This window comes from Meleagris gallopavo, chromosome Z (genome assembly GCF_000146605.3).
Source record: "Meleagris gallopavo isolate NT-WF06-2002-E0010 breed Aviagen turkey brand Nicholas breeding stock chromosome Z, Turkey_5.1, whole genome shotgun sequence".
NCBI classification, from domain to species: Eukaryota; Metazoa; Chordata; class Aves; order Galliformes; family Phasianidae; genus Meleagris; species Meleagris gallopavo.
The window spans coordinates 32,171,481-32,194,680 of NC_015041.2; the positions used below are offsets into that span (position 1 = coordinate 32,171,481).

General features: G+C 37.1%; 1 protein-coding gene across 1 annotated transcript in view; it reads right to left on the bottom strand.

Annotated features, from left to right (window-relative positions):
- The window catches only part of TRPM3 (transient receptor potential cation channel subfamily M member 3), a 236,995-nt gene that overhangs the window by 106,866 nt on the left and 106,929 nt on the right, over window positions 1–23,200 (bottom strand). Inside the window, exon 5 of the mRNA XM_010725728.3 lies at window positions 16,378–16,501. Within this exon, the coding sequence (XP_010724030.3) occupies window positions 16,378–16,501 (124 nt within the window). The remainder of the gene's footprint in view (window positions 1–16,377; window positions 16,502–23,200) is intronic.

Here is a 23,200-nt window from a genome sequence, read left to right on the forward strand (position 1 = left end):
TTTTGATGAGATAAAATTCACTGAAGATAAAAGTTGTATTAATGGTCATGTGGAAGAAAAAATTCTCTGTAATACTTACGGGGTGAAATCAGAGATTGTATTTGATTAACATTAGATTTAATGTCCCCACTAGTAGGACGGATTAGGTGTGTTATAGGTTATGGATTTTTACAGTGTATGGCACTGAACAAGATATTTTCAACAAAAAAAATCAACAATCAACATCACGATTCTTATAGCAGAAAGTTATGTACATAATCTGTGCTTCTAACATCTTTAGGCATATGTGGTCAGTGATAGATATTATATATAAGCTTTGAGGCCGTTAGGTAAGATACACAATTCATGAAGAATGAATTTTGTGGGATTGTTCTTTCAAGACAACTTAACTCTTGGTTAAGACTACTCTGAAACATACACAAGTGTAAATCCCCTTGCTCTTTTTGTTCCTATGCAATAGATGCTCCTGGGCCTCTGCTTCTAGAAAGGCAACCAAGACTGCAGTCTTTTGTTACTGTCTTGTCTTTTCTAAGGCATCCTATGTTATCATTTTGATCAGAATAACTGGTAATGTTTTCTCCTTTTGTCATTGTTGACTGCTTCCATAAATTTTTAATTAAATGATACGCTTAATTAGGAATCTTGTAAACATATTTTATACACATATTCAGGAGCATCTGTAGTCCCTAAATTCCTAGATTTCTACTCATTCAGCACCACTGAATTACAGCAGCATCTGTTGGCAACTATCAGTGCACAAAGAACAGTAGAGAGTAATAGGGAGAGAAAACACTGAAAGTGGTCAAGCCTAAGTTTCAGTTTATCGGCTACAATGTTCCTCCAGATTATATTCCAAGAAATTCAGTGCAGCCCTTCTGTTGCACCTATGTTACCTTCATGTGGCCCTGGGAGCCCCACGGTGTTCAGAGGGATGTCATAAATTTTGGCATCGGTGCCTGTAGCACAATGTGCTGGAAACAGATAGGCAAACTGGATACATGGAAACTGTCTTAGATCACTTAATCAACTGATTTAAATGCTGCCTAACATAGTGTGATGCATTTACATCAGGTGCCCTCTCCAGTTCAACTGAACTGGTTTCAAATTAGACTTGGTTTAACCCTCGAAAGAGTTCCTGAGACAAACCTTAAATGCCACCAGTGATATCAGTCATACTTTAATTATTTGCTTTCCTCTCTCCTCCAGAGTCTACAGATGTTTCTGGCTAACCACTTGAAGTCTGTGTTCCTATCACAACTTTTTTTCACCTCGTCAGTGACTGGCAAGAAAGTTTTCCCTGCAGTGCAGTCAGGCTGCTTCTCCACAGTTAGTATGTGAAGAAACACACATTTTTTTCTAAGTATCATCTCAGTACACAGTAACAACATGAGCTGATGAGACCAGCATCTCTTCTGTGTAAGCAAGAAGGAGGAACATCTTCCCTCCCACTGGTAGGTCTGGCAGCTGAGGAAAATATGTGAGCACAGTGTATCCACATAACAGATTGAGTATCAAATTCCTCATCATACTTTGCAATTTCCTATACTATTTTTGCAACAAGAGGCATCTCCATAGCACTGAAGGGATGTGTGGCTGCCTGGCAAGCTGGTGTTGGAAACATGTTGTTTGCAGCTCTGTCCTCCATGGCATCAACACATGGCAAGATGCCCTGCTTGTTCTTTAAGTCCGTATAAAGGAATCTGCCTGTCAGGGCTGAAAATATTGAAATAAGGCAGTTCAGAACATACAGTGGGAGAACAAAATAAATTTCAAACTAAACACGTGCTCAGCGAACTCCCAGCTTAATTAAAAGGCTGCATATAAACTGCAAACACTGAAGAGCTTATCATTACACTAAACCTAAGGGAAGAACTTTGTGTGTACTGGACCATATATAGAACTAAATTTCCAACTTCTCTTTCATCTCTATTCACTTCATCCCTTCCTCCCTCTCAGAAAAAGTCAACCTGCTCTAGCAGAACAAATTGCTGTGGTATGAAAAATAAGATAGAGCCATAAAATTTATTTAAATTTGAATAAAAAAGGTACCTTTAGATAGTAATTGTTACTTTATTAGTATGTGTAAGAGATCTAGCAAAAACCCAAAGGGTAAAATAAAGAAAAAGAAGATAATTAAATTAGAGATGAGCATAGAAAAAGTGTTTGGACTCAAACTAGAGTTCTGATCATTTTGAGGCTTATTCCGAAGACTCAAACAGAAATTAAATCTTAACCAAGGCAAAGTCTCATAGTTATTCCTTTCAAAATGCTCAAAGGTTAGCAGCTCAATGAGTCAAATGATGTCACGGACTTCAGCCTGTTCTGAAAGCACAAAATCTTTCAGGACAGAAACAAGTGTGCTCAGCCTCTCACAGTGGTTCAGGGTAACTCTCCCTCTCCACAACTGCTTTCTCTCCTGTCACAGAACACGAAGAAGATTTATGACAACCTGAAGCATTGTGCTATTCTTATTCACGCACCTTTATTTTTGCAGAAACTTCTCACAGCTAGTTATCTGTCAAATTGTCCCACAGCCTCAACTCAATCTAGAATTTACAGGCTTATCTTTGCCCTGTTATGTTTTCCTACAGTTTGGAGAAAGATTGCTTGTTTCTTCTTTCCACTGTTGTCCTAGAACTTCACCCATGTGTTACTACATTCACAAAGTGGAGAATTTAAAATAGAAACTGCACTGTAGTTCAACAAGTACTGAATTTTCTCACGCATCTCTGAAGATAAAATTTTAATCCTGACCTGCAGTGTTCTTTAGTTACAGTCTTGTTCCCTTGTATCTTTGGAAGTAAATGTTGGAAAGTATTCGAGTTGTCATTGTCTTTGGAATAAATTTTGGAAGATCAGGCTTATAAATTGCAGCATGCTGTCTGATATACCATTTGGATCATCACCACCACTTCTATCTTACCTGGCATAGCCATACTGCTGAAGCTTTTTATTCTTCAGTATCAGGCAGAATATCAAAGCTATGTTTTCAGCCCCCGAACACACTGGAGGAACCCTCAGCATCTCAAACAGACCTGGAATGCATCTCCAATTGAAGCTTTTCACCTGGCTGCTGTCATGACATTCACTAATGAGGAGGGTTGTGTCTGCCCTCTTTCTTTTCTCACAACTTCTTTTAGAAACACAGCCACAAATGCTGCCCCTCTGTTTTTTTGTGTCACGTTTAAACAGAGATAAGCAGTAAAATAAGGAAGCTTTGAAATACACTAAGAGAAAAAGAAAAGTGCACTGCTGGATATAATCCCAGTGTCTAAACCCTCTCTTCACTGTGCCATTGAGAAAGCATGCTTTTACTTAGGAATTCAGTAAGTATGAAGAGACAACAACTGCTCCTAAACCACAGGCTTACTTCTATACTTATGTACCCTTTCTAATTTTTCTAGTGTTCTTTATTTCTTCTAGTTAGAGGAATAAGGATACAGGGACACTTTGTAAAGTATTTATGCAGACTTTGCACTGAGAAATGTTCAGTATCTCCAGGACTCATAAAAAGTCAATCTGTCCCTCGTGCTTGAGGCCTGTTTTTCTGGCATTTTTTTCCTGATTGTAATTTACTCATCTAGTTTCAAGAAACATTAATTTACTTGACATCTTCTGGGTGCCATTTCCCTAAACACTAGCGGATAAATCACTGTTGAAACTGAGAAACAGCACATTGATGCTGTTAAGCCATTTACTGGGGCCATGTTAGAACAGTTTACAGGTGCTACTGCACTAGTGTATACAAAACTGCTGTGCTAAAGGAAAATATCTGGGCCAGTAAACTGAAACCCACTTGATAACACTGAAAATAATAAAACTTTTCATCTTTAAAGAAGAGACATAGTGCCTAAGAGCCATTCATGTTGAAAAAAGATCTGCTTCATGTTTAAGCCAACTGCACTGCTGTTTGAGCCTGTTGTAGTAGCTATAGCCTCCAAAGTATCTTACTGAAAAAAGCAATATAAAAGGCAAAAGAAGACAGTAATTATGCATATGAAATTCAGACCATTACATTATTAAAAACAAAACAAAATACTAAGGCTAAAAAGTAATGTATGCTTAAAACTTGCTTGTCCTAGCAAAAGAAAAACAGAAAAGATGCTGTGGTAGTTAAACTAACGCTAGCCATTCTTTTGCATTGATGTGAAAAAGGGAAGATTAATTTCAGCTCATAAATGTTCTTTACGCTGATCTGATTAAAACTGTTATCTATAAGATAATTTCCTATTTTTTTAAATAGTAATAAAATTTTGGTAGAAAGAAGAACTACATTTGATTTTCTGTTTTTTCTTTTGAACCAGAAAACGATTTCTGCTCAAAGAAGAAAAAACACCCAAAAGTGAAGTATCCTTTTTTTCTCAAGTTTTGGGCCATATTATTACTTCCATGTTGCCAGTAGTTTCAATAGTTGATGCTGAATTCAATTATTTTAGAAGAACATTTTTTGAGAATTGGCCTTTTTTTTTTATTTCCATTTTCCTCCTTTTCTTCCTCAGTGTTCACGCTATTTATTGGCTTGAAATGAGTTTTTCAGATAACTGCCTGAGGCATCTGAGTGAACAAGTGTGACTTCCAATAGCAGCACAAGCATTTTTTAAATATATTTTTTCCTCACATCCTTACAAATACAATAAGGTGATGTTAAAACCCCTTACAAAGAAAAGACTGTTGCACTGTACTGAAGAAAGGGTTAAATCTTAAGATGAAAATGCAACTGAAAGAGGCAAGCAAAAGTGGCTCCAAGTCATTAATAAAGGCTATCTCAACAAATTACAAAAGCAGATCTAAGGGTCATCCAGATTCTTGCTAAATATAGCTCTAAAGTTGTCTTCCTTTTGGTCTGTCCATGGTTATCTATAGGTAAAGTCCAGTAGGCAGCAGACACTTTGTGCTCCTGTGTTTGTGTGAGGCTGAATTTCATATTTACAAGAGAGGGGACCCTCCCGTATAAGATAAGTATGGGAGGAAGATGGTGAACTGGGAGGAGGGGATGACCATCTCTGATGGGCTTCTCTCAGAAGGAGGAGGTTAAGATCCACCAGGCAAAATGTTGTTTTAGTTCTACAATGGAAGGAAAAAGTGGAGGTACCACCAATACAGGAGAAAGCCTCTCATTTAGCTCTGCCAATTCTGCCTCTGTGAAATGGATTTTCCGTTAAAAACAGGAAAAAGACAAAATCAAAATAAAAACAACAAAAATTGCTGGGAAGGTCTTTCCTGTATCTCATTTCTGATTTTATTGAAATACCTTAATGTGAACAGGATTAAAATCCAGGAAAAAACAAACAAACAAACAAAAAAGCAAGCCTAGAAGTGTCCTCATTTTTCCTAAGATAATGTGGTATAGGAAATCACTGAGCTAAAACAGACCTTCTTTGCAAGCACAGAGACTGCGGTACACTGTGCTCCATGTCAGCAATAATTACAGTCCAGCAGGGTAGTAACCTAATTTTCGGGCAAGGCAGGTAGAAAGCAAATAAAGAACCAAAAGAACAAAGGAAAAAGAAGCATGACAGAAAGTGATGGAAAGTGTGGTGAAAGATCAAAAACAACAGATTATCTGATCTGAAACTTCATTAAAAGCAGTCATTAAACTAGCTCTGTTGTATATTTAGTATCATCCTCATTCTCATTTGGCAGATTTCTTTGAATTTCCCTTTTCCTTTGCTCTATGCAGTTTCTTTCTCAGTACGGTCAGTTTAATCTAGCATCATGTATCCTCTTTTTGGTTTACCTTCATGGTGTTATAGCATTGCACTTCTGTGACACAACCAAGCACTACTATTTTAACTAAGAGTGGTAAATATGAACCAGACTTTCAGAAATGAGTGGCACATTGGGAGACACAGATCTTTTACTGACATCCAAGATTTCTCAAGTTTAGTGTGCATGTAAATTTAGAACTTTAGAAGTACAGATCATAGCTGTGAGTATGCAGGTAAGCACTCTTCTCTTGTCAGGCTGGACTGGGCTCCCTGATTCAGCTGCAGGTGTCCCTGTTCATTGCAGAGTGGGACTCAATGTTTTTTAAGGTTCTTTTCCAACTTTAATGAGTCAATGATTCTATGACACTATGAGTATATACATAAGTATCCCCTTAATGGGAGTTGCAAAATCATAAGATCAGCTAAGAAAATATGTATCTAATAGATGCTGAAAATGGAAGATGTTGTCAAACAGAAGTACATGAAATCATAAGTAAGACAACCGCTGGAGGGGTGTGGGCACTGAGACGCTTGGGAGGACATAGATGTGGGTTGTGATGTAGGTTGTGATATCCTAATTGTGAAACTTCTGAATTCTTAGAACCTGGTCCCCCGCCCAGTTTCTGCTGAGCACTGCTTGCACTTATGTGCCTTACAAATTTGGATGAAGCAGAACTATAGAGTATACAGAGGGCAAGACAGTGTGAGGCAGACAAACTGAAGGAAATGAAATCTGACGAGCAATTCACAGAGACCCATGGGCAAAATCCTTGGCACTAAGATATGCTTTACTTTTTATATTCCTCGTTAAACCAGCATTGCTCTGCCATAGTTTGCTGTTTTCAGGCTTAGTTGGATACGTAACTGATAAAACTTCCTTAGTATAAACTGCTATGCACAAACAGGTTCATATTCTGACTGTATGAAGCTGATTTTACCTCTAGAAGGAGAACTAGAGCTGTAGCTAGAGCAGCAGTCACTGTCATCATTAATTGTAAATCTGGGTCATGGGAAGGGAATTCATCTCAAGGAAATTCTTTGCAACTGTTCAAAACAGGATTAGGTGAAAATAATCACGAGATATAAAGGTTATTCCCATCTATCAAAGTATTTGCTTCTTCTTTTAAAGCTTTTTCTAAACAAAAGTAAACCCTCTCTTCCTCGCCCACCATACCACTTTTTTCTAGGACTTATTCTGAAAATTAAACAGGACAGTATAAGGGTCGAGGATTGAATATTAATGGTTATACATCACCAGGCTGCTGTTAGTATTTTAAAATGTACTACTACAGTGAGCACTTTTTGTACAGTAAGGTTAATATCAGCCACTTTAGCTGACTGATGAGAATTAAAATCTGAAATATATACAGGTTTTGGCATTTGTTTGGAGAGAGAGCTAGCAACATCAAATAAGCAAGGAGAATGCACCATTACACTGAGAAGCATTTTACTCCTCTGTTACAGAGACAAGAGATAAAGAAGAAATATCATTCTCTACACCTCAGACTGACAATGCCTGTTGACTAGACAATAGATAGCTGAAGACAGAAGAAAAAGCAGGGTGAGAGTGATGAGAAGAGAGAATGCAGCCAACAACTCTCTCTTTACTTCCTGTATTCATAGCTTCGTCAGAATGCTGCAAATTATTCATGCTTTTAGAGACAGAATTTTTCCTCACTGTCATCTTACTATCACATCAGGAGAAAATACACCATGATTTAAAACTATTCAAAGTGACTTTCTTTCCTTCTATCACCATACAATTTTTGGATGTCCTTCAATCTTACCTACGGTAAACACACTAATTGTTTGTAAGCATCTGGATCAGAAAAAAACACCTCTTTTTCTGAAAAACAAACAAACAAACAAACAAAAAACCCCAAACAAACAACAAAAAACAACCCAAACCAACCAACTCAACAGATGAGGTTATTAATATAATCTGAAACTCCCCTGCTTGAGTGGATAGGTTCAGCAAAACATGCAGTTACTTCCAGAGTATATGTTAACATTTCTAATTTAGTTAGGCCTACCTGAATGTTTTCCCCTGAAAACAAAAATGAATCCATAGTAAAACAAAACATTAAAGGAGGTCAGTTGTTCAAAGCGACAAAACGGCTCAGATAATATGGGAAAACATTTATTTCTTTCTTGCAGTTAATAATCCCGTTTGGCTTTGGGGAAAAGCTGCCTGATTTGGAGGCATAGCAAAGATCAAAGTGAGCGGGTGAGTAGATGGATAATACTAAGGAAGAAAGAGGGTGGCCAAATTGGCTGGCCAATAAGTGAGGAAAGCAGAGGCCGCAGAGACATGAAGGGAGAAGTTTGAATGTGGTCTACAAAGTTTCAAAACTTTTACATTTTCTACTGCTTTGTGGCAGCACTGCGATATTTTACATTTTTCTCTGATCCAATAATTTGTCACAGACTCATTGTCTGGTAACAAGCAAGGAATAAAAAAAATCAGCTTATAAGAAAGGCAGCAATTCTGCAAATGAGGAGCCACGTAGGTGCACAAGAAGTCATTTGACAGAAATTACTGTCAGTGTTTGGCTTTCTCTGTAATTGGTAGTTTCGGGCTTTAGTTTCAGACTGAGACAGCTCTGTCAGCCCTTAATGGCTGACAGAGAATGCTATGGAAATGTCAGAGATTTTCCCTGGGTGAAAACTTATATACTTCTTAAGCCTTAAAGCACTGTCAATCCTTTGGGATGGAATATGTTTATTTTCCAGTAGAATATTGATTCCAAGTAGGTTTCGGCAGTAAAAATATTGAAAACAAAGGTCTTTCCTTGTGATTTCATACTGCTGTTACATTAGGCCATTCATCACTCTGTATAGGCAGAGTACCAGTTCCTGATTTTAAAGTTGAAGAAATATGAATAAACATAAATTCTAAGTCACAAAGAATATAAGAAGAGGAATAGAACTTTAGATATCTTCCTTTAGGTTGCTGGGCTGTGCACATCAGCAGATTGTGAAGATAAACACAGATGTGTTTCCACGCAGATTTGCATAGTGAGTACTGTCTGAGAACAACCAGGAAAAAAGAAATGCTTTTGGATGATAAGATGATTGTCATTTTCGTTCACAAATTGTAATCCAACTCCTCCATCACGCCGACCCAGCAAAGAAATGTGGAGTAAATGTCACATTGATCACTATCTCCATCTCTTCTACAAACCAGTGGGTCCTTGATTGGCAAGACACCATATCAAACTATCTTTATAGACTTCCTTCAAAAATTGATCAGTGACTTTTAGGCTGAAAGGGACATCAGTAGTAGAGTGAATAAAACAATAAAGCTTTCTTGTCTAGGTTTTGTTGCCTGAATCCCAAATAGTAGGACTTATGTCAAATTGAACCCTAGTATACTGGAGCATACTGGAGTATACAGGGTCCCCCTTGTTATCCCAAAATTTTGATCCACTAGTGATACAGGAATTGTGCTTCAGTTTCAGCACATACTAAGGAGAAGCCTGAATAAAAAGTTTTTGAAGTGCTTAGCTGCCATGTATACCCATAAAACAACTATTTCTCCCAGAAAGCACTCTTCTTACAAACAGACACCCATGCCATGGACTAGAAAGATGAGAGTCAACTTCTGTCTATGCCTGTGTCTGAACTACTGAGAGAGGCACACACTGGTGGATCTATGTACTCACACAAGTCCCATTAGCTCATTCTGGGAATTTAGCATCAGAAAGCTACTCACAGCCTTATCTCACGTTACTATTGAACTAATATGCCTCTTTTGGCACCTAGCCTTGACTCCGTAGTGTCTTTGCTCTCCTACTAAGCTAACAAGCCTTGGTAGTACAAGTTCTGTGCAAAACATCCAAGTAAGCCAGTGTCATTCTGGGCTTTGACTTAGACAATTTAATGCATAATCCTTCTCTTGCTCAAAGATACTAACTACTGTAAAACTGAATTTTATTTCAAGACAAAGTTTAATTAAAAGCTCACCGCTGAGAGGGATAGATTTAATATTCCGTTTTTTTAAGAGAATGAAATTCCAATTTGGCCATTCCCACTGCTCTATATACTGAAAAATTATGTCTTGCAGGTTATTGCCTTAAACAACATTGTCTGTAAGACATACTCAGATATATATTCTAATGTTAACCTTAAAGAGAAGTGTAGTGATTTGGCTGGATAACTACAGCATTAAGGTTTGGGCCTCTTGGTTCATTTTAAATTTAAATTTCTTATTTTTCTGTGCAGCATCTTCTCAACTGGTCTGACAGTATGTAGGTTCCCAAGCTGCTTCACTATAAATGATGCATGTGTATGCCTATACTGTACTCAGGATTACAATAATATTGTGACAATACACAGAAACCAGGCAACAAAAATATCCATGAATCTTTAGTTTTGCAGCTGGCTTGCTTCTAATACAAAGCAGACAATACTTGGAAAAGGCAGATCAGTTATTATATTTGTAAAGGATGGTAAATTGGCAGATGTTGCTATACGGAGAACCTCCATCTCATGAGGTGAGCTCCTTGTCTATGACTAAGATGTTATAGCAGTAATTAATGGTTCTGCACGCTCCACCTGAAGCTGCAGAAAGTGAAGTTAGAAATTCTAAGAAAGGCAAAAGAAATTACAGCTCCCTAAGCATGACAGAGCTGGGTGGTGAAAAAGGCTAAAGAACATTACATGGTGTGCATACACTGCATTGAATCCTTCCAACTTCCTGATTGCATAAATTAGTCTGTATTATCTTGTGTGGAACTTGATGGTCACATGATAACTTTCTGCCTTGAGTTTCATTATTAGGGTAATAGATGCTTCCACAATCTTATATATTAAGAAGGAAAGAAATGTATTGAATCTGCAAAAAGTTGTAAATTTAAGTAGAAAGTTACATTAGTATCTACAAGATAACTCCATGTGAGACAATTGTGCAGGCAGCATGCACCAAATAAATGAGAAAATGCCCATTTACTGAATATAAATGTAAATAACAGATTAGGAATTTTCTGCAATCCTCTAGATGGTTGATATTAAAAAAGATAGTTGATCTTTGCAGGCTTGTGTGGAAGATGGCATATAATTGTCCAGGATGGATCAAATAACCAAATAATTAAATTGCTTCAACAGTTGGTCTGACATATTTGCACTTTCTGTCTGTAGAAGACCTGCCTCATCTGCCAGCAGCTGAAAAGCAGCTGCTAGGATCAAAAGCTTCCCAAGGCTTCAGTGCAATGCAACAGCTACAACAGTTGCCTTAGTCTTTTTATCTATCTATCTATCTATCTATCTATCTATCTATCTATCTATCTATCTATTTGAGGTAAGTAACTGTTTTGCTTGTTTGTAATTGTTCTCAGAATTTCTAAAATATATACTCTGGCCCTAGTACAGATTTAGTTATCGAAGGAGTCAATGACAAAGTGCAAATAACTTCAGCCGCCTTCTTGGCAGCTGGAGAAATAAAATATGATATTGTCTCCTAAGCAAAAAGGAATCAAATAAGACTTATAGAATGCAAAACTACCTTGTATAATCTTAACACTTACAGCAGAGGTTGCCCTTCATTCTTGTCCAAAAGTGTTGACTCGAAATGACTGGACAGGAGATTTAACTTTCATCACAATTAGGAGAGCTGCCATAGTTTCTGCTGAAGAGGCATTGCCCCTCCATTTGTGCTCAGAGGACTAATAACCATCAGGACACTTCAAATTGGAAATCTCACATAATGTTTGAGAGTTGTTCCAGCAACCTGCAGACTATCAGCTTCTTGATGCTCTGCTGCTCCAGGTACTTACTGCCAAATTACATGCTGTTCACAGCAATTATATGCTTGCAGGAATAATGACTTTTACTGTTTGACAAGCTACCTCTCCCTTTTCTACCTCTTGTATAAAAAAGACTTCATCAGCATGACAAAATCTTAGCCAAAATAATTTGTTTATGAAACTTGATTTCTTTAAAAAATGGGCTAGAATGAACATTCCAACTGTCAAGGACTAAAAAAATAAGGTGGAAATATGCCTGTAACTTCTTAAAAGTCCATTTGATTTAGTTGATAATTAATTCAGAACATATCATATGTATGTTAAACACTTGCATAAGATGCTTGACTAGGATATTACTAATTCTCTGAACCTGCACATCCTGATCAAAAGCGCAAAAGCACGCTGAGTTTTGTAGCCAGTATAGAGAATTGTGAATCATCTAGGTTGGAAAAGACCTTCAAGATCATCATTATTATACAAAATATCTTTTTTTCTTCAAAGTGAGCAACTGTTTTCACAATTCTTAGTACAGAAATTAAAACACACTAGATGATTTTCATAATTTCAATTTATAACATGACCAGGGTAAGCTTTCTCCAGAATCTTCCATAAACATGGACAGGTTTGCGCTCCAGGCTTTTCAACCAGATAAAATAGAAACCCTTCTAGATGAATAAGTCTGGTTGTCAAAATAGAAAAGGAATTGCTAAATCTCTCACTAGCTTCTCAGTATTTTGAGTAAGTAAGCAGGTAAGCTGAATTAAAGCCCTGACTAGTAAGATAATACTAGGGTAAGAATGTTAGCCTTTCAACACAGGTTGCTCATAAACTGCATCTTTGGACTTTGGAGAATTTGGTTCCATCTGTAAAAGTAGCTGTCATGTTCATCACAGTGCACCAAAGCATAAAAATAGCAGAGCACAGAAGAAATGAGGAAAAATTCCCATTACTTGATAACTAGAAACAGAGATGGGATTTTCTTGTTTCTTTTTTAGCAAGAAACTACAAGATCTACACAGAAAGTGATGTCTCCTATTTATTATGTTAGCCCACCATGTCAGAGGTTGACATTGGTGGTATAGCAGTAGAGGCTGGACCTTCCCATCAGTATTCCACTACATGTTATTGCTGTGTGACAGGTGGCAGCAGAGGGGGACTCTGACAGAATGGTTTCTGACATGGAATTGTGTGTGAAGCAAAGGTGTGGAATTAAATTCCTCCATGCGGAAAAAATGGCACCAATTGACATTTACCAGTGCTTGCAGAATGTCTAATGGAGACAAAACAGTGGATGTGAGCACAGTGAGATCACAGGTGCTGCTTTTCAGCAGTGATGGCAGCTGACATCAGAGAGGGGTACCTCTGCTGGTACAGGTTTTTCCAAGTGTGACATGCAGGCTGCTGTACAACACTGGTGAAAATGCAGAGCAAATGGTGGGGACTATTTTGAAAAAAATGTGTTTTGTAGCTGAGAATTTATTATATACCAAAGAGTGTTACTGTGCTCTCAGTAACTGTTGCAGTTTCCAGGGAGACAAATAGAAGGCTTTACCTTCAGAGCAATCTATGTCAAATTGCGCCTGTGGGCTCAATGGATAAACAAGCTCCAGGAATTCACAAGTGCATGCAAACCTATGTCCATTGTCAATACATTTCTTCTGCAAACCCTTGTTGTAATGCTTCTATAGACAAGAATGTTAGTTCAGTTAATGTAAACAGTGAACCTTAAAATATTTAGGGAAATATGTTTAGCAGGCAATTGTCATGTTAACAATAAGAAATCAAACTTAATCAGCATGTAGCACATAGTTAATGTGGTGTTTTTTCATTACTAAGGTATAAAGACTGGACTTGTCTGTTAACTGTCACTATTTAGGAAGCATTAATCTTATGAAAAATCTGTATAAATGCAACAAGTGTGTTTGTTTTCAGTAACATGTACCTTTCCAGCTTGCCAAAGTGTTTTTTCCCCAAAGCCTGCCCAAACAAGCTTTCCTCTTTCTATTCTCTCTGCTCTCCAGATGGACCCAATCTGCTCAATGGAGAGTACATGCTGACTTTTGAGAAATACACATCGTGACTTGGGAACACAGCACTTGAGCAATATGCCAGTCTAAGCTTCAGAATGATTCAATGCTCTTAAAAGAGTGGAGCACCATGTCTTTGTCAGGTAACTCAGAAACCAGAATTACTGTTTTCAAGGGCAAATAGTAAAGCTAATTTATTTATTGAAAGACAGATACTTGCACAGCTCGAAAGAGAACAACAGCCCAACATATTTACAGAGCCTATCAGGTGAAACAAATTTTTTACTATCCTATTCTTTGAGGGATTGCCTCCCCAACTGCTGAGGCACAGCAGAGTCCTCAGGTTGCACACTCATCTGCTCTTTGTATTGCGAGGGGTAACTTCATAACAAAACAAGAGAACAAAACACACTCTTGAAGACTGTCTCTTTCTCCTCTCCTCCTTCTTATTTTAATAAATACGGAATCCAATTTCATTGTGCTTTTGGACTAATGGGTTGTTTTAGCTTCTCATGAGCTGCAGCAGCAGGCTCATAGTACTTCTTAAAAAAAGTGTTAGTTGGACTTTAAAACACTGTTTCCTGCCCCCCTAGGTTAAGTAAGCATTCCTGCTCCTATTTTAGGGACTTCTCTGGGTAAATATTTCTAAGAGTAACAACAGAGAATTACATGCAAGCCATTTTCCTGTCTTTGTAACCTACAGTTATACAAGTCTACTTTACTTGAAATAGATTTTTATACTGTATATATTATTAAGCACGTTGTCCAAATATTTTTCTGAATACAAACTCAGATGCACACAGCACCGACAGCTAAGCTTACAATCTAATCAAAAGTACTAATTAAATAGACTAGTGGAAATTTCTGTCTTGCAAATCCAGGCAACATTGATCTCTCATCCTCTATGGTCTCTTTGCATCATATATCTTGTGTACTCACATTTTTTTCATCAAACAAACTTACTCTTCAGTAAGTAAATGAAATACTAGACATCTAATAATGATGCTCCCTGGGCATACAATTAATTCTTTAAGAGTGAAGTCCAAAATGTCAGAACTTGAGAAGTCTGATTTCCTATAAAGCATGCAGTTTTTCTCATGATTACATTTTTTCCTCTGGCTACTACACTTCTGTCAGATTAAAAATTAGATTGCTGTCTTTCTGTACAATCTAAGTAGGTAGAGTAGGAAAATTTGTTTGCAAGACAGCTTTGTGTCCCTTTTCAGAGACTATATTATGTTTTTTTTCTCCTCTTTTCACATTTTCTCTCCACATCTGCAACTTATCTGTCTTTATGTACTTTACTGTAAGACCATTTTCCTGCCTGTATCTGTTTGCACTTATCTGTTTTGCTGCATACTATAATACTTTATCTGCATACTACAATATTACCAGTTGCTCTCACAGGGCCTTCTATGATGCCTATGAGTTCAGTAGCCTCCAGTCCAGCAGTCTGGCACACAGAACCCATGAACTTAGGGAAACGATCAGTTTCATAGCCATGATCCCGAGCTCTCACAAGAGACAGCAACCTCCACCAATCACATTTCAGACGTAAAATCCTTCTAGCACAATGCTGTTAAAAATAACATTGTGAGTAAAACCAAGATATCAGAGAGGAATATTGTTTTCATGTGTTCTTTTAAATATGGCTGGGTTTGTTTTAAGAAATGAAAGTTCAAAGCACTTAGGGACAAGTCACCCCCTGGCTGATAGCTCTTCAATGACATATGGGTAAAGAATATCCTTATATTATCCTTATCCTTATGCATAGTGAGATAGGTTACATGTCTACAGATAAACTTGTAACAAAGACACAAACTTGCACAGGACAAAATTATTGAATGCAACAGATTAAAATTTCATATTTAACTTTATAGGAGTAAAGGTTGTTCAAAGTCTAACATGTTCTTGTTTAGATGCCTGGAACAGTCCAGAACTGCATTCTTCTCCTATAGATAATTTCATCTCGCTCACTTTCTCTCCTTCCTGTCTTCCTCTCTTCTTCCCTTTTACTCTCCCTTCTCCCCTTATTCCAACCATTCAATTTCAACTGAAACTAAAAGACAATGTTGAGGATGAAGGCACAAAAAACTCAAATGGTTTCAGAATACCAAACTTCTGTAAAAAATCCTCACATCCTCTTGTTACCCTACAGAACAAGTTGCAAGCTATCATCAGCCTGGAATTCCAGGAAGCTGCAATAAGAACTGAAAACAAATCTCAGAAGGATTAAATTATAAAAGGAAGGATGATTTTTCAGATAGTTTGTTTTACTACTAAAAGTATTGGAATTCAATCCCAGTAACTTTAAAATGTGGTTTTGCTTTTGCTTCTACAACAGTACCTTCACAGAGGTCCTGGAAATTGTTAAGAGATCTTATCTTCCGCAAGCAAGTATAGATATGTGTAAATGGACACTCTTGCCTCTGCAGAATAAGAACTTTGGATACAAGCTGTTATCTTTTACTGTCATCTCCGTAATAGAAAAGTAGCCCCAGAGATATTTTACAGTAACTCTACAGTACCCTTAGAATATGGTCCCAATGATATATAAATAATCATGCTTTATTACATTTTCTGTAGTTCAGAAGGGTCAAATTTTAATCACAGTATGTCTAAGGATGACTGAGAAGTAAAAATATTCCTACACTATTATTGGTCATATGCCATATTTTGCCCCGTCAAAGTAAATGTAAGGGAATTTACAAAGTGAGCAGATTTGGATTTATCACTTCAACCAGGAAGTAGATTAAAGCAAACAAAAATCAGTGTAATATAGAATACTATCCTTTAGGCATCAACAGATTGAAGCAATTCTTCAACAGGCATCTGAAAAGCTCAGTCAAACCAATACATTGAACTCTATCTTTGTCCCTTTGTAATGTGTAAACGTACCAGCTCCTTCTTCTTCATGCACTCCATGAGGATAATGAAGAGGTGCTGTGCCTGGGTTCGAGTGTATGTGAAAGTCTTCTGGATGGTAACTAGCAACTGGTCCCGCAAAGATTCATTAATAAGTCTGAAATTAAAAAAAAGGAAAAAGCAACTGAATCAGGTATAAGGAAATATTTTAAACTTCAGTTAAGGGTGAAACAAACAGGAGTTAGATAACAAAGTATCACAGGTTGTTTTCGTTGTTTGGGTTTGAAGGATAGGAATTGCTGAAAAACAATTCCCTAGAAAAACACATAGGCCATGTAGGGGTCTCTCATCTCCAAAGTTTTTCTTTCAGTTCCCACACAATGAATGACAGGTCATTCAAGTGATCAGCTCTGTGGGATTTCCTAACAAAAACAAGAAAAACACACAGACAGTTTAGATTTGAGGGAGACTAGCACTTCTTGGCAAACTGTAGACCTCTTCCCATCAGTGAATTAGCAGAAATAAACTCACAGTTTATTCTGTGAAACTGGGAGCATTACTGTTGTCAACATTTTTGATGCTACACAGGACCAGCTAAAAAAACACACAAAAAGCTACTCTATTCCTGAATCCACTCATAGAAGTCATTTTGTTTTTGTGCATTCTGATCTTCCAGAATTTTAAAGAACAACCACTTTTATGTTCCTTCTCAGTGCTAAAGTTGCAAAAATAAAGGCCCAACAGCAGAAAGAAAAAATATCATCTGGAATATTAGAACTTGAACCACTGCCCTTAATATTGGAAAGTCTATTCCTCAGCACCACTCACTCTTGGTGAACTATTATAGTACTTACTCTCTTACAAATTAGTGGGGTCTAATTAGAACATTATCCTTTCATATACGAAAGTTCCTATACTATGGCAGTTTTCTCAACTAAAAACTTCACAATTTTGAAAATTTACTGTTTCTAATTAGTAGAGTTAGAATGTTGTAGAATATAAGTCCATGTTGATCATCTGGTGGAAAGAAAACCAGGAAATCTTCATGCCTCGTATTTTATGATAGAAGTTAAACAAAGATTTAGTTCTGCAGCAGCTGAAAAGAACTACTAGACGTATCACAGTATGTAGAAGTACTGACATAGCAACTGCTTTGGGAGAACAACCAAACTCATCTTTAATTCATGCTGTCACAAGTATGGGTCACTTGTACCTTTCTGGAGCAAAGAAGTGATAATGAGAATGCAGGAAATATTTTATATAGTTGAATTTGAAATACAATTTAAATATCTAATTTTTTCTGTCTACTGAAAATGTGTCCTTAGATGGGATAATGAACAGGAATTGAAATGGGAAAGGAAGTGGGAAGAGGGAAGAAGTAAGAAGTATAACATCGCACAAGAGAATACAGGGACCCTGGCAGATGGTGCATTTGTTCTTCACTCTCTGAATTTGACACTAAGTGTATCTGCTGAGGAGGACTTCCACTCCAAAAAGAAGCAGGCAAGATATATATTAATTCGTATGAATTAAAATGAATTAACATGGCTTTTTAGACGATACTGTGGATTATTGTTCTGTCTACACCTGGTTCTTCCCACTGTCTCTTGCTCTATTACAGACTCCTCTTGAATGAAGAAGAGTCTATACAAATACTTCCACTTTTCATTGAGGAGCAATATGGCCATAAATGTGTTATCCCTGTGATAGTGGAGAGACAGTAATAATGCATTTACAGCTCAGTGTGAGCATTCCTTCCCCCTGCAGTGTGACCTACTTCCCTTACAAAAAGAGAACATACGATAATTTAAGTAGATACAACAACAGTTTTGGTGGGTAGAAGTGCGAGCCTGTAGCAGGGAATTTTATATCTGGGGACATAAGGAAAATAACCTGATCTTCGTTATGCCATAAGGGATGTTACAAGCATATAGGAACACAAAATAAGATGTCAGATCACAGGCAGAGATGTCGATTCTCTTCATGTTAAAGAGAATCAACTTGGAAAGGCTGACACTCTGAAGATCATTCCTTATAGTTAAGTTAGGTATCTTCAGTCTAATGTATGTTGCAGATTAGTAGATCACATGTATGAAAATTCTGAAGTCCTTCTGTTTTTTTAAGGGTTTTTCGAAAAAAAAAGCAACTAAAACTCACTTTAGTCAAGATTGCTGATCTTAACAAAATGGTGCAAATATGAGCTAACATTAAATGTAGAAATGGCTCAGTACTGTTCAATTATCCTACCATCAAGCTAAAGAAGAAGAAAAAAAAAGAGTAATCAGAAGAACAAATTACCTGAAAATATGAAGTGAAGAGACTGAAATGATATGAAGTGTATGAAAAAACCACGCACTTGGAAATATCTGAAATCAGAGTCTTGCGGCATGAAAGAATTTTACAGAGCATTTCTAAAGATGCTGGGATGAAACTCACATCATTTTCTCATGGAAATTTAATTTTCTTTTAAAAAATGTGTAGAATCCAGACCTGAATTTTTTTTCATAAATTAGCTTTCTCTCAATCTAAAGCAAGACAAATTTACTTTCATAAGCATTGAGTGAAAGATTAATTAGGTCCTCAGGACTTAATTTCCTAAGCAGTCATTATTTTTCTTTCCTGAATTAAAGCTAGCAGATACCACCACAGTGTAAGTTTAGATGGCACATAAGGCAAACTTCATGTGAAAGCTGTGATTAAAGTTTATTTTTGAGTTTAAAAAAAGGTATTAATAATGGCTCCCTAACTTCAGTTGAACACATCTTTCACAGTACCACTGCTCAGAAACTTGCTGATGTCATTCAAATCTTCCCAACTTCAGTGGTCCTCAGTTCTAGAGCAAGTTCTAGACAGAGATCTTGAAGTAAGTATCCTGAAAAAAGCACATGTAGCTAATCTGAGGTTTGTGTAAACTGAAATTGATCATACTGCGTCTATATTTCTTTCATTCCTTAAGGTCTCAAATAAAATATTCCAGTTGTCTTGTTGTACTTGCTCTTTTTGCGTTTTTTTGACCTGGCTAGGCTGGAGAGTTGGGTGCAAAGGAATATTACTAGGTTCGGTAGGTGTAGAGTTCTACACCTCAGGAGTAAGAACTGCATATATTTGTACTTGTTAGGTGTTGAAGTGACCTACTGGAAAGTAGCTGTGCAGAGAAGCATTTAGGGGGTCCTGGTGGACAACATGTTGGCCATGAGTCAGCAGTGTGTCCTTACAGCCCAGAGGGCCAGTGGTATCTTACAGTGCATTAACTCGGATCACCAGCAAGTTGAGGGAGGTGATCCTCCCCCTTTGCCCTGTTGAGACCACATCTACAGTACTGTGTTCAGTTTTGGGCTTCTTAGTTCAAGAAAGACAGAGATCTACTGTACACTATCCAGCATAGGGCTATGAAGATGATTGGGGCCTGGAACATCTCCCTTATGAGGAAAGGTTGAAAGACCTGCGACCATTCAGCCCGGAGAAGAAAAGGCTGAGAGTGAATCTTATCAATGCTTATAAACTTCTAAAGGGCAGGAGTCAAGAGGATGGGGCCAGGCTTTGTTCAGTGGTGCCCAGCAATAGGACAAGGATCAATGGGCACAAACAGGAGCACAGAAAGTTCCATTTGATGCGAAAAAGAACTTGTTTATTGCAAGGGTGATAGAGTACTGGAACAGGCTGCCCAGACACGTTGGATTCTCATTCTCTGGAGGTATTTTGAAACACACTTGATCATTTTCCTTTGTGATCTACTGTAGAGAACCTGTTTTTGCAGGGGGGGTTGGCTAAGGTGATCTCCAGAAGTTCCCTTCAACCCCTACTGTGATTCTGTGACTCTGTGATTCTATGATTCTGTGTCAGGCTAATAAAATATATGTAGATGGGATATGTACACCAAATCCAATGCATGTAAAAGAGATAATTTCACAGAACATTATGAACAAAATAACGGAGACTTACAGTGATGTGCTGACTTAGCCACAGAGTAAAGAAATTTCTGTTTGGTATGCATACAATATTATTAAACACTTCTGGAAATCACACATTTCTAAGAATACGCTCAGGGGAGAAGAGATGGCTTGTGACAAGGACTCTAATCTGGGATACAGGAGATTCTCAAACACTGACTTGGGAAACAGTATTTAGTAGCCTCTGTCATAGATTATGAAGTCTTGATGCCTAACATTCCCCAGTCTATCAGACTGAAACTCTACAATTATGGCTTCCTGCAACGTTAGCACACTCTCACCTTAACAAAAGCTTCAAATTTAAGTACAGGTAGTGTCAGAAGAAGATAACATTTTTATAATCTTTCTGGTAGGCTTCAGTATAGAAAATATATTGCAACATATTGATAATGTCCTGCTAGGAGCATCTTGATGGTGTAATTCCCCAAACTTCACATTATTTGCCAAGGCAGTAATGCCCCATGTAAGCTATTCTTGTCTTCTCAAAACACCTTACAGACAATTTGACTTTTTCTCTTACTTCACTCCCCACAGAGGTAAAGCCTGTTTTTCATTCCTTAAGTACCTAAGATAATTTTCAGGAAACAGATACTCGTGTGTTTCTTCCAGAGAAGCAGGATTGCTTATATAACTTATGTTTTGATGGAACATACATTCAAAAATCTGGCAAGAAGCATATCTACCTACATTTAATTTTAGAAAAAGAATTTGCTTATAAGGGTGGCTATGAGTGATCTTTTAAAAAATTTTCCTAAGGAATACCTAATCAATATTAGTTTTGATTTAATAGATTATCAAACCTGATCTTTATGATCTTATCACAGGAAAAAAAGGAGAAATATGTCTTGGATCCAGAGAGAATACAATTAAAAATGTTGAAGTGACAAAGTAAATGAAGTGACATTCTAGTTCTGTTCAAGATATGCTGGAATATTAAACAGCAAAGCAGAACTTCCTTCTTTTGGCTGATCCAGAAGAGAGAGATGACAGCATTTTGGCATTCTCACACCTCGTAAAGAAATTTTTTTGAAGTCATGTCTAACATATGAGGAGATAATAAACACTGTCCTCAGTAACATCACAGTCTTTCAGCCTTGTGGAACGTGATTTTGTAGCGAACGCTGGAGGAGATTTGAAAGATCTGGTCCATAGCCAGCTCCCTAAATTATTTAGTCTTTTCACTCCAGAGCTTTTTAGTACTGAAGTTGTACAACATACTAGCATAATTTCTATCACCCAATTTCAAATATAAGTTCATTATAGATTTTTAAACTTTTTGTAATCACAGTGCTTTGAAATCCTCTAATTGATACACTTCCTTTTCACTGAACTTCACACCATCTGTTTCTAGCTTTCCATTTTTGTGAGTTCTTCCTTTTTTTATTATTCCTTTTGTTAAAGATAAGGAAAATATATACATAAAATATCAATGTGATGTGAAAACTGCTCCCTGCTGTCCTCTATGGAAAGTCAAAGAGATTTTCTGTTTTAATTATGGCTAGCACTGCAGACAATCACACCATATGTTAGAAACATGACCAGGGTCTCTGCTGATTTTTTTTTCATTGGAATTGCAAATAAGATGCAGTAGTGCATGGACTCCATGGGACAGACTAAATTTCTTATACCTTCTAAATCCACATATTTTGTATAGCATTGCAATGAGAAGAGACAGAAGATAAATATAATTATTCCTTCATTCTATTCAAATGGGGACAATATCTGGGTGTTTTCATAAGGAATCAGTGTTACTTGCAGCTCTCCATTGGTGGTAGTTCTTCTACACCATTTTTCACTGATTGTGTTTATTGAATGGTTGCCCTTTCATCTGAGAGATGGTTGTGTTTCAGGAGAGAAATGATCTGCTTCTATCCAGTTTTGATCTGTAAGGAGCTTTAATACAAGAGAACATCAATGACACGAAAGTGTGCAATGTGAAAAATTTTTTACAAAATAACTCAGATGCGACAGTAAACATCATGAGGGACACAGAAGAGTCACACTGTTCTTCCATTATGATCCTTTATGCTTAAAATATCCCAACATTTTCTCTACTCTCCACTAGAAAGAAAGGCATTTATGTCACATACTTCAGTTATGAAGCCTAAAAGCTATGCCACAGTGAGACAGATCAATCCAAACACAAGATTTAATGATTCTCTTGTGAGGCTGTTCATTCAAAATAGAGAGAATCTTTTATCTGTTTCCCTATGAACATTTGGCAAGAAGTACATTTTTGTGGCACTGAACTGAATTCCTTAAGGGTTTCATACTTGCAAGAGCAGAACTGATGAGTAGTTAATATGCTGTAAACTCAGCTGGGAGACTACATTCGAATACTGCAAGTAATTCCTATTCTGTAAGGAAATATTTGCCTAAGAAGTGATATAGTTTTAACCTAGTGTTTCATTTTTCTCCTTTTAAATTCAGCATTTAATTTAAAAAATCCTTGAAGATTAAAAACTACTACTAACTACTGAATGATTCTATAAATACTGCCACTGTTTTACTTCCAGTTAGTGAAAAAAAAAAAGTTAAATGAGAAGGCATGCTTCATTGTGCATTCAAAAATACTTTGGCGTTATGTGAAGGACAGTTATTAACTACTAGGACACTGTCTTATATACTGTGGGGGCTTTTGAGGAGGCAAATTTTCATGCTTATAATTGTTCCTATTTTCCTGACCTTCAGAGAACTTCAACACATTTTCAGTGTTCCAAAATTTAAGAAATCGAGTTTTTCAGGGACTGTAGAACTTGACCTTTAAATCAGTGAAAACACCAAGAAGTAGCCAAAAAATTCTTCCAAGTCATATCAGAGGGAAGCCTGCAATTGAGCCTTCCTTTAGGTTTTCTACTGTATATAATTTGTAATTAAGATGTAAAAGGTACTGGGAACTCACTAGG